The 13112-nt window shown below is 36.8% G+C and overlaps 1 protein-coding gene across 1 annotated transcript in view; it reads right to left on the bottom strand.

Annotated features, from left to right (window-relative positions):
* Positions 1-12798, bottom strand: part of IQCK (IQ motif containing K) — a 43719-nt gene extending 30921 nt beyond the window's left edge. The window contains exons 1-7 of the mRNA XM_026858866.1: positions 12781-12798; positions 12608-12611; positions 11981-12036; positions 10021-10150; positions 8053-8150; positions 1945-1997; positions 1746-1823 (exon numbers count right to left, since the gene is read on the bottom strand). Of these exons, the coding sequence (XP_026714667.1) occupies positions 1746-1823; positions 1945-1997; positions 8053-8150; positions 10021-10114 (323 nt within the window). The 5' untranslated portion in view covers positions 10115-10150; positions 11981-12036; positions 12608-12611; positions 12781-12798. The remainder of the gene's footprint in view (positions 1-1745; positions 1824-1944; positions 1998-8052; positions 8151-10020; positions 10151-11980; positions 12037-12607; positions 12612-12780) is intronic.
* Positions 12799-13112: the final 314 nt, after the last annotated feature.

The raw sequence follows: 13112 nt of genomic DNA, 5'->3' as shown, positions 1-13112 counted from the left end.
ATTTTTAAAGGCCTACTTGTTTAGAGGTTTTAAGATCAAGCGTGTATCAATTTAAGTAGGACTGTGACACTTCAGTGTCCTTGTGGAGCTGTCACTATGTTATTTAGGAGCACAAGTACTAACAGAAGCTATGAGTCATTCAGGCTGTGATTCCACAGTGTATTCTCTTGTTGGCAAAGCTGACTTAAGCAGTTCCTGCCACCACCTCTATATCTTACCAGCTCATTTGTTCTCTTCACCTTGTCCTGAGCCCTGCATTTTAAACCTTCCTTTGTGCCAATACAAAGGTTTGTCAGGCTCCCAAGCGAACCAGATTGGAGAAATTATCTGTATTTTAAATAGCTATACAAATCCTCCTCTCACATTTTGGCAGAGACATCTCTAACTTGGAAGAGGTCCCTGATGAGAATAACTAAGCATCATACCAAATGGACAGGGTGATATTAGGTTGCCTACAAGCAGGCTGGGGTGAAGAACAGGAGAGAACAGGGAACCATTTAGGTCAGCTTTACTTCCAAGATAACCGTTTGTAAAACTGTGATTTTAGATATTTATCTTAGGTACAAATATCCATCCTCACAATTCAGAGGTATCGAAACTGCCTTGCTAACCGATGCCTAAGAATGAGGATGACAACCTCACTGCAGTTCATAATCAGTTTCCAAACTACAAAATTCACTGTCTTAAACAGGAATCTTGTTGGCAAGTTTGAACAGCAGTGGCTGGGCAGTATGATGCAGTAGCAGGTACCTGAAGGTATCAGAGCTGAGATGAAAGGGGTCACTCTATGAAGATGTCCATCTCTTCCTGCTGAAACTTCCTACACAACTCTGACCACATGACTACCTCTAAGATAGTCAAACTGTTCATGCCACAATCACCAGCTTATCAACAAAGGCCTGTGAATGTCAAGGAGCTTTCCTCTTGCAGCATCAGTTACTCAAGGCTTCAAAGCTTCACATGATAACAGTTCAAGAAAGCTCAAGCTCCACTTACATAGTGCAATAAAGAAATCATATCTACAAAGATATTAATCTCTTTTCACCAACCACCAGCCTAGCTTCCAATTAAGTTTTCAAATTGAAAATTTTCTTTAAAATCTGACCTCTGTAATTTTCTTATTCTCTCACTGTGGCCTATCACTTTGCTTTTCTTCTTTTCTCATACAACACCTACCCTGTTAAACTGCAGGCTGAAGGACAGTAACATTTATTTCAAAACTACTGTACAGCTTGGTTCTAAAGCAATAACAAGGAATATGCAACTGAGGCTACCAAAACAAGTGTTCACTTCTCAGATGCAAAGTCATAAATGTCTGCAGAAATGCATCCTGACACCAAGGACTATTACAGGTATTTTTAAAACACCCTATTTACAGTTAGGGGAAGAATTTCTAGACTGTATGTCCTCAAAGATATCCATAGTAGGAATCAGCATTGAAAATGCTGCTCTGCTCTTTAGTACAAAGATATTCATACTACTACCAGACTCTTTGCATGCCCTGCACTCCACAGTTAAAATGTTTTAGAAACCTTAATTAATTTCTCTGTGATCAATTCTGGTACAAAATACCTTGCAACTAATACATTACCAAGTTAAGAAGCATCACATAGTTCTTTGTTGCACATAGTAAAGGGCATTTAGAGGACACAGTTTAAGGAATCAAAGCTCTATTAGTTTTTTGGAGTAGGACGGAAAGAAGACTAAAAGGATAGAATGTTGCTCTGAGTACTGTAATAACTTACTGGTCCTTTAGCCAGTCCTTAACAAAAGGAATGGAAAAGAATTCTGTGAATGACTCATCTTTCCTCTTTGGGTTCTTGCTGATTAAAAAAAAAAAAAAGAAAACAACTGTTATTAATTTAAATTTCAGCTATTCTATTTGCAAATTAATGCCTTTGAATCATTGAGCATAATGAATAGTAAAAGCCATAGTTAACTTACTTGTATAACCACTCAGTTAAGAAGTCACAGGCAATAAATTTGGTCCTTTTTCTCTAAAGATAGAAGATAGTTTCAAATTATTTATTATCTTTGGATTGGTCACATATTTTTACTACTGGAGAGGAACAGAAACTAAATTGACTGCTTTTACTAAATAAAACATACAGTACATTACTCTGCTTTAATATTGCTACTGCCAACAGTCAGTGCCTTAGCCAAAATTTATAGAAATTTTGTGGAATGCTTTCAAGTCATGTCAAAGAATGAGTGAGAAAATTTTACATATACTATCTTAATATTAGCTGCAATATAGCTGTAACGGGTATCTCTGAATGGTGTTCTTTCCAAGTGGCAATCTCATCACAAAGAAATTAACAGAACTCATATGTGAAAATATGTTGTAAATTACTTGCCATTTTGTTCAAAGTTCTATTATCACACTTAAAATACTTCATTACTTCAAAGGCACAAAAGGAACATTGATGGAATATTGTTTCCTCCTGCATGGAACCAGCTTGAAGGCATTGTGCATACTTAGAAACACACACAGCAGGGTATTGTATGGCTGCTCAGACAAAATTGTCTATTGGGTAGTCCAGAAAGAAAGGCAAAACCAACCACAGATACCATGGACGTTACAGAAAACCAGGTAAAAAGTTCAAAACCTGGAGCTTCAGAGCAAACCAGCTGTGCCCTTTGCTCCCAATCCTAAAATTTCTTGACAACCAATGAGAATTTTGCAAAATGTTTTGCAGTGGGTTATCCACAGTGACTCATGCAGCCAGTACCTGTTTAGGTGGAGAGCACTGCATGCGGTAAAGTATGTTTCAAGTTCAAAATGCAAAGGATAAATTTTGATCAATACATAATTAATTAGAGCCTTCCTTTTCTTAAGAGACTTCCCCTCTGCATTCCATCCTTACAGATTGAATGTACAAATGAGTACAGGTGCTTATCCTGCTCATCATAAATCAGAATAACTATGATGTGGAGAATATAATGTTCTGCATCTGTGGATTCAGATGACGTGGAGAATATAATATTCTGGTTGGAATAACAGAAGAGCTTGGCTGGTATGTTCTGAACCCCTCTTACATGAGATGCGTTATGGATGTACACAGCCAGAGAGTGATCATTAAAAGACATTATGCTCCTGCAGAACAGAGACACTGATTGCTTTGCTTTATCAAAATAGCAGCCATTTAGTGAGGAGAAAGTCTAGCTCCTATCCAGAAGCTAATTCTTACCCTGCCAAATAGGAGATCAACTGCAACTATTACTTTTTAGGAAAACAATTCACACCGGTCAAACACATTTGTGAAACTGCTAAATGTCATGAAAGAGGTTGGAGTCTTCAATAAAATGTAAGAAATGAAGGTACTACTGCCTCTTGCTAAGAAAAACACAATAGATAAGTAATTGGAAATTTAATGCATGACAGATGACTTTATTCTACATATTATCCACACCATCCATGTTTCCCCTGTGCTGCAAGAACATAATGCAAAAAAAGACTGGGGGATGTGAACAGAGGAGGCAGAAAAAAATGTGCTCTACATGGCAATACTTCTTTCAAAGTTTGGGGTATTAGCACATGGCATAATTTGGGGGTCAGTGTATTACTTCAGGCACAGGTGAAGTGGAAGAGGAACATAATGTGAGACACTGACTGCACAGGGCAGAAATGTAGCCAGGGGGATGACAGATGTGAAGTTTAGGGCATGACTGCATGGCATTCCTAGATGATACCCAGGAAAGCCTTTACTTTTCTAAGTGAATCTTATCCTTGGTAGACATACAGTACAGAAAAGAAAGAGAACTTCTTAAAAAAAAAAAAAAAAAAAAAAAAAAAAAGGCAGAGTAGAAGAAGAGAACATTGCAAAACAATTATCAGTACTGAACCCCATGTGCCTTTATGATCTGTTTCATGACAACAAAAGCTTTGGGGTTCCTGCAGCACTCCATTAGAGTGCTTGGCTGTGAAGAAACACATGTCCTTAAGGAATTCTCACACTTGTCATGCTAATACTAGATACTGTTCCAAGAAGCCAAACACTGAAGCTTTAAGAGACCAACACCTTCACCTGAGAGTTTTCTACAGGTCATTTTAGAAGTTAAATGGACAAATTTTGCCTTGAACAGAATGTGAAAACAAATAGCAGAGTCTGATGTTGTACAGCTATTCTCAATCACAGCTTGAAACTGGGTCCCATTACTTAGTGAATTGTTTCAGAGAATAAATTCTATACTTTGACAACAAACTTCAATTTAATCTAGCAGCTGTAATTTAATCTAACTAAATTGCTTTTCCTTTGCAACAGGAAAAAAGGATCAGAACAGTGTTGTCAAAACAGTCATCACCAAAGGAATCAAATTCATCTTGCTTCAGCCTTGTTAGATCCAGGGAAGAATTCAGTCAAGCTGAATATTCTTTTATTTTGTTATTATTTTGCCAGGAAACAGTTCAATTTACTGGTGAATTAAATCATTAGTTGCACAGCAGTCAAAATTTATAGAAGGGAAAAAATGACATAAATTGACCTGCCTTTGACACATTCCTCCTATGCTACATGAATCAGGATAAACACAGGAAGTATCTGCACAATGTGCATTGTTAACCTGCAGATGTGCTTATAAACTATTTATAGTCAGAATTCATTTTCCATTTTTCAGTTTAAATATGATGTACTTGGTAATAATGTAAAAATACTGGTGATCGGGAGATGGCAAAGTCATTAGGAAACCTTCCTCCATTCACTTTCCCCAGTCTCCCATACTTATAATATATTCCATTAGAGTCTGATACAGCATCCTCTTTCTGTGATCGCTAACCATAAAGAAAATTCAGAGCTATGCTAATAAAAATATTTAAACATTGTTCAGTTTTAATGCTGAAAAATTAATGCATTACTCAGTTCTCATGAGAGAAAAGATTTAAGAAAATAGTCTTTCCCCTGGAGACATTTGACAGCAGATACAATAAAGCACAGGAGAACTTATGGTAGGGGGAAAAAAACCAAAACAAAACAGCAAAGGAATACACTGGGCAACTTAATAGGTTTCTTTCATCTCTAATTTAAAAACTAAGCTTCTACAGACTGTTCTTATATTTATGTCAGTTTGAAGTCTGCAAATATATGTAGCAGCTGGCAGTTTCTTCGAGGTTTTGGCTTTTCAGATTTTTCATACACACTACATAATGCAAGAGAGCCTATTTTAAATGAAATGTTTAAGTTACGTTTCGAAATCACCTTCCAAATAAGATCTTGCAGATTTCTTTCCTATGCAAACAACTACTTTCAGCAGAGCCTTCTCCTTTTCCTGCCTTTCCCATATGATTCTACAGTTCTTCCTTTCCAGACAAGGATGCATCTTTTCTGATCTCTTCCCTTAGTTCCTCTGTGGGTCCCTTGATCTGCTCTCCTTTACCACAGTTTCAATTGCTAAACCAATTTCCTACTTTCTTTTTCATTCTCTTCTCATTCATCTTCATTCCCCTTCAAAACATGAAAACCTTTAGTCCCTCTCATCAAAAACCCACTCTACATTGTCCCTTGCAATTCCCTCTCTCTTCTCCCAGGCTCGCTTAGCATTGACTGCAGTCAGTTCGATGGCTCCTCCCTTTCTTCCAGTGCTTCCATTTATCTTCTACTGGTTTATTCTATTGGAGCTGCCCTTTACAGGCTTTAATGACTCATGTCTAGCCAAAATTCAAACCCAGTATTCTGTTCTCATCCTTCATGATTTCAGTTAGCTTAATCACAATGAATCATGTTCCTCTCCTGTTCTCTCATGATTTCCAGGGATATTTCTACTCTTTGTTCTTCTATTTTTTAAAGCCATCTTCGCATGTGTTTATCACAGAACCCTCCCTCCTTGTCCCTAACTTTCTCTGGGTTTTTAAAGGCTCTGGTTTTGGTCCTAAAAATCAGTTCTGGCACTAATGGCACTAACCATTTTAATGCAAATTATAGTATGTTTTTTTTCTCCAAACCCATATGGAACACAACATTTTTTACAAAACAAAAATATAATTCAGAATTACATATTTAAGTCAGGTAAGGAAACAGAATGTCCAAGTACAAGCACCTGGACAGTAATGGAAAAGAACACAAATATTCAGTTATATGGCAGTCAAAGAGCTATTGTTTTACTAGTTATTGTTCAAAAGGAGGAAGAAATTATGTCACAGTGGAAAATGATCATCTGACATAAGCTTGCTTTCCTAAACTTCCTTTCCCAATATCAGGACATCTCTCCATATAACAACAAAAATCACATAGTGTCATTTTGATAAGATGTGCTCATTTTTATGCAGTTTCTATACATTAGAATATAATTGGGTTTTAGTTTTCTATAAAGCAACACACAGACCCATAAAAAAATCTGTCTTCAGAACAGATATTTTCTAATCTATATACCACTGAGCTCTGCAAAGTTTCTCAGAAAAAAATAGATTAAATAATCTTAGATTTGTCCTGAGTTTGAAACTGAAATATTTCTAAAAATTCTCTTATTTTTGTATTAAGTGCTGTTTTATTGCCTTCAGAAACACGTAATATCTATCAAGGACTGTATTTTAAGCCAGCTGTAAGACATGCCTTTTTCCTATTAAAGGATATGTGCTTCCTTTAAAAAAAAAAAAATCAATATAGATTTCATTAAAAGTGTGATGAATAATATATATGTTCAATCTATTCTTGGCTAGGTAATGTAAATGTGATGGCAGGAATGATGTACAGAGATGTCATACCATAACGACATGTAAATGAACCATTTTCTTATTCCACCTGTATTAATCACAGATTATAAATACATCTACACACATATATAAATCAGTTTATAGACAGACACAAATCTTGTAAAGACTAAGCAAAATTTGAAATAATGTTATTAAATGTACAGATTTGGTATTGAAATGCAAGTCTGGGGTGACCGCTCAAGCTTGCGAAGCTTTTTGTATTTTTGGCTGTGCCAGGCATGTATAGGTCAGTAGTAAATAGCACACATATAATTTTAAAAAATTGTTCTGGGATGTCTGTTATCCTATATACACATGCCTGTAACAGGAAGTCAATGTCAGTAGTTGAAGAGGTGGTAGATCAAAACCTAAAATGATTAATAATCCACTAGTTACATAAAGTCCTCCTCACTTCGCTATCACTTTTAATCGATAACATTTTAACCTATAACCCCAAGAGCACAAACTGTATTCCTCAGATGTGTATCATGTACAAAATGGGAGATATTTTTATTATCATTTATATTAAATGCTCTTTATTTTATCAAGCTGCAAGTAAGAGGAGGCTCAGCTGCGGGCATAAAAATAGAGACATTTTATATTGGGAAGTGTGGATGACACATAGAAAGTAGAAAAGAAATAGAAAATAAAATTACTTCCATGGTTGGATAAAATAGGAGAAATGATGGAAAAGCCCACAACTCCCAGTACCTAATCTATTGCTGGGGGGTTGTGAGTTAAGCTATGGTGATACAATGCGATTTATTTTGCAGCAATTCTAATGCTTTTTTAAGCATTCCCTATATACAATGAGGAACGTATCTGTAGATATGTTTACACACACATACACTGAAAAAAACAACTTTATAAAACTATATGTAGCAAAAATGATCTTTAAAATGTACGATTTTTACAAGCTCGATAATGCTGAAAACCCTGCGTTCCATTTAAATGGAATTTACACAGAATGTACCTCAATTAGGATGCCAGCCCAGCAAAAATAACGGAGTAAATGAAGTAAAATTCAAATTCTTTACATCACCCTCAAAGGAGTGATGCATATTAATCTGAAAGGAACCCTGTTTCTCTAAAATACAACACTATTTAGGCTAAATACAACTGGATATTTAAGGAGGGTTTGTTGTGAGTTAGAGATGGTCATAATGATTAAGTGTGTGTAGTTTGCAATCTGTTCTGAATTACTGGAGAAAACAACATTCAAGACCAGATCCAAAACAACTCATGATCTGTTATTTCATATTATCATGGCTGGTTTTCTTGCAAAAGATCAAACAAAGAAATACAGCCTGTGAAATAAAAGGCTATAACTTCCTGCCAATGATTTGAAGCGAAAACTGAAAACTAACCTCAAAACATTTTTCCTTCTTTGCTTGATGCAGAAGTTCAGCCATTCCAGGTAAGAGTACTGGAAATACATAATACTCCAAGTATTCTTGAGGAGAACCTGAGCAAAACAGTACAGCCTTCACTTACAGGTAAGAACTTAGATTTCTCAAAAAGACAAACATAAGATATCATGAACTAAGTATCAGTCATTTTATCAATACCAGCACAGCCTGAACTGAACAGATTAATTCAGTTCAGATACAGCCATGGATCTGTCTTCTCTTCAGCCAAGACAACTTGAGTAAATTTCAAACTAAAGGTGCATCAACACTGCAAATTACAGCATGCCTCAGAGATGTCAGACTTAGTTTTAAATTAGTAAATTCAGACACCAGTTTAGCTAGTGAAACAAAAAGCGACGTGGACTAATTTACTCTGACAGAAAAAAAAAAGTAAATTAGCCTGCACTGAACTCAGTGCTGTTACAGCTAGACCTTTTGGTCTATATATAGAGACACTTTTGGTATCTATATTCATCCCTTTACAATCTCGGTAACAGGGTTGGTCATAAAACTGAATTTCTAGACAGAGGAAAATACAAAGGTTGTATTTCAGTGGTGCTGTGATTTCTTTCTTATAATTACCTCCTGCTTGCCAGATCCTTCAGAAATTTGAACGTGACTCTGTCTAACCAATTTTTCCACCCTGGGAGACTGGGTTGGCATCTCTCTCTGATGTTTGACTGCACTGCCCTCACATGAAGTCTACTTACCATACCTCCCATGTGCTCACACACATTGGCATCACTGAGTTCCAAGCAGAAGAAAGCAGCTGCAGTCAGCATCACCAAAAAAACAGCAGTTCTATTGCCCGTGCTCTACATACACCCCAATGGCTACATACTGGCTCAACTGAGAGACTCAAGCTCTGTTTCCTTCTCAACTTTTCCTCACATCTCCATCTTCTCCTAATGGGACCTTTCACCATCAGCTTATAAACTGGGTGAAGTGGAGGAGCCTTTTACCCCTTCTGATGAAGACAGGGCACATGGAGGAACTCAACTTCAGCAGGCCAGTAGGAACAAGGAACATGACCCAGTATGAAGGTATAAGAGCATAACCCTCAGAGAGGTGAACAAAAGCAAACCTTTTAGGATTCTAGTCAAGCAGGGGTGGCTTATAGGCTGAAGTGCTGTCCTTGACTTAAAGCCAGACTGTCTGCCATTCAGTAAGTACTCAGGTTTTGGTGTGGTCAGTAAAGATTATGTCATAGAAGTGTTCTCTTTTGGCAACACAGCTGAAACACTGAATTTATTGTCTGCTTTGTACCTTTAATTGGTTCCTATACTGCCAAAAAAATGTTCATAATTGAAAGGACACCATATATATATATATATATATGTATGTATGTAAAAGCCAAAGGTAACACTACTTCTGACCAGCAACAAGAATTCCTAATGAACAAGAATGAATGGAAGAGAAGACAAAAAGGAGGACTAAAATGCATAATAAAAATACAATGCTACTTGGTAAATTTTGTAACATATAGAAATTTATAAAAATGGAAGGACAAAACTTTAGAGCTGTTTCCATTCTTTTTCCAATCAGCTGGGAAAAGATAATATTTTGAACACAGTTTTCAAACTCAATTGTCTATTTAGTCTATTGATCCTAGTTTTGCACTATTAAATTAGAGCAAGAAATGCTTGCCTTTCTCTAAGTGCCTAAATAAAAAGTCATTCAGAAGAGAACCAAACTACCTTAACAGCTAGACAATGCTACTGATTTGTAATGCACCATCTGAGCTTTCTCCTGTTGACCAAGTGGCCAAGCTGGCTCCCTGTTTACTCACCAGAGGACTAATCGTGCAAATTCAACTTAAGGAAAGGTGTTGTAGCTGTTAACACTTTAAAGTCAAGAAATTACAAACCCTTGCCAAATGCAAGAAAAATAATCACAGCAGAGTTCAAGATAGTATACCCTACTTACATGTTTTTGGATCAGGTGGTTCTGGGAAGGGGCCTGCCTCAGGTATGGAAAGTGACTGTTGGACAACAGTATCAGCTGAATAAGATTGTTTCATACATGATGGCTGCAATATTCCTGCTTCCAAAGACACCTGTTCAAGATAAATGTAACCTATATAAATACCCCAATCAGACTGTAAAAATATATGACCAATTCAACAGGAAAAATTACCAGGTCAGTTAAAAAAATATGGAATTATAGTTTCTAATTCAAATATTAAATTATTTCAGTATTTTCTGAGTACTTAAAAAAAAAAAATTGCACTTTAAAAAATTCTGCAGTTTCCAGCACAATAAAAAACATCCAAACCTAACAGAAGGTATATGATAGCTTTTAAGAGAATACAGTAAGCTATCACAGTTTAAAAAATAATTTTAAAATGTTTTTAAAATATTTTAGCCATTTTAAGAAACAGTAACTCTTTAAAAATTAAAATTGGCAACATTTTCTAACTATTTTTCCACTCAGAAGCTTATATATTTGTTTCTGTATTGCTCAGAAGTCCTGACACTCAGCTTCTAAAGAAAAGAAATTTTCCTTCTAAACAAAACACAGACAAATTCAGAGCAGATGCAAATCCAAATCTTAAGTTTCTGCATACAGAAACAATTATGGATACCATGAGAAAGACAGTCTACAATTTTATGTATGGTTTTTAGAAGTGAAGGAACTGTTACACTGAGCCAAGAAGAATACTCCAACAGACACTGAGCAACACCTGTTACAGAAAGGCAGATACACCCTTTTATCCCCAAGAACGCACCACCATTGCAGTTTGCTATGAAAACATGTTATGAAAACTATGTCTTCTAAACAGTTTCACTTTAAAATTCAGTTTATGAGCTACTGAAAAGCAGCTGGTGGGATCAGGCCACTACACTTCTAATACACTGCATGTCAATGGCTGCAGACAGACTGCTTTTTAACATATGCAAGATGAAAAAATGATCCTTTTGGAAATTAAAAGAAAGTGCATCAACATAAAAAGGTATACGATTTTATTCAGATGCTCAAATTATCAATATATTATCCGTGGACTAATGCCCCAGGCAGAGTTCACTACTCAAATTTAATAACAGCCTGTAATGGAGCCAGTTTCATCTGGGGAAACAGGGTATGTCTAAGCAGACCAACTGTCACGCAATTTAAATTACAATGTCTTAAAGTAGTTTTAAAATAACAAAGTAACCTAAATACAGAATAGTAAGCTAAAACATCTACAAAAATGCCTAATTTAAATAAAAGTTAATTCTGTATGTGATGCCCAAAAGAATTAATTTTGCTGCTCCTAGAACTGCTGGGGACAAAGATTTAAAGTGGTTTGTCTTTCTTTTGGGTCTGCCAAATAACTCTTCCTAGGCTGAATTTATTTGGTCAAAATTAGACTTCAAACAACCTTGATCAGCTTTAGTTCCACTAATGTCAATCACCTAGGCTGAATTTATTTGGTCTAAATTAGACTTCAAACGACTTTGATCAGGTTTAGTTCTACTAATGTCAATCACCACATCTAAGTGACCTATCACATATGTGAAATTGAGGCATAACTCCTTTGCTGTGCTTGCTCCCCTCTCCTGTGTATTTCAGTGCTCACTCTGCTCTCAACACCACCCAAAGGGGATCCTTGCACACTTCAGAGGCCTGTCTATGAAGCAGACAGTCACAGAAAAAAAGACAGCGAGATGTACAAATCAAACACAGCTGGTAATCTAATTTTAGGATATCACTAACCAAGTTGCTTTAAATAAAAGCAATGATTTGGAATATTGCATTTGTTGATTCACGAAAGTTGTTTGCAAAATGCAATTTTGTTTTCATTTTATGAGTGAGTCTACTCTGTGGGAACCTAATTTGCCCATTTATTTATTTAAAATAATTTAAAACCAGCCCTATGAAGATTTTTTACTTGAATGATACTCACAGATCCATGTTTTGATCCATGAACATCTGGAAATTGTGGCTGTTCTGCTTCATACTCTGGAAGTAAAAAGTACATTTATCCAGAAGACTTTAAAAAACATACTTATTTTTCTCCTAAACAAACACGACATTGCAAAGGTACTTATTCTGGTTTGAAACAACAAAAATTAGTATACAACAAAAATTTAACATGAATGCTAATGTTCTAAAGCAAATGAGACCTTAGAACCTCATCCTGACTTTAAGTCAAATTCAAGGTTCTCAGTGACAAAAGAACCCCTTACAGGGAAAACTACTTTTAACCAAAAGAGTAATTTAAAATACTTTAATGTCAGTAAAATACAGATGCTTGCACAGAATTAACCATTGTTTTTAGTAGTATGTAACAGTGCTTTTGTGAATTCCTCTATAAGCAAATAAATCCCCAGGACATTGCTAAGTATTCGCTAAGTGTCTCCAGTTGAAAAAAAAAAAAAAAAGCAGCAAAAAGCAGTACATGACCCACATAGATTACTGAGTGAATCAGGCTAAGAAAAATAAAGAAGGAAGACAATGGACCTGATATGAAAAACCCCCTTACAGATTACACGATACAAAAAGCTCTTCCAGCCAAAGCCAGCAGGTTTACCATTCTCCCGCTGCAAGTAGGAGATTTACTGACATCAACTGCTTCCATGTGTAGTACAGATCCCCAGCTGAATCGTTATTAGAATAAGCAACTTTATTCCTACATTAAAAACTGGATGGCGGTAGCAGAAGTTTAGTATTCACTGAACTTGCGGAACAGCAATACCATGTCACCTCTCGCTTTCCGCAGGCAATAGTCTAGCCCCATGGCAGCACAGGTGACCCCGCAGGCGCCCCCGCGCAGGGCAGACGGCTGCAGGGCAAGGCCGAGGCCGCGACCCTTAGAATAAACCGGACACCGCTGGCCGCCTGGCAGCGGGAGCGCACGCTGAGGTACGTTTCTCTCCGAAGACGATGACAATAAAAATTAGCATAACGCTCGTGAGCAGAAACGCTTTCGGACTCGGTCTCGGCGGCGAGCAGGGCGGGTTTTCCTCCCTCTTCAGGAGGCAGGAGCAGCCAAGGCCTCGGCGGGGCCCCGCAGCACCGTCCCGGGAACGGGCACC

This window comes from Athene cunicularia, assembly GCF_003259725.1.
Source record: "Athene cunicularia isolate RWA chromosome 14 unlocalized genomic scaffold, athCun1 chr14_part1, whole genome shotgun sequence".
NCBI lineage: Eukaryota > Metazoa > Chordata > Aves > Strigiformes > Strigidae > Athene > Athene cunicularia.
This window is presented reverse-complemented; position numbering and strand designations above follow the sequence as displayed.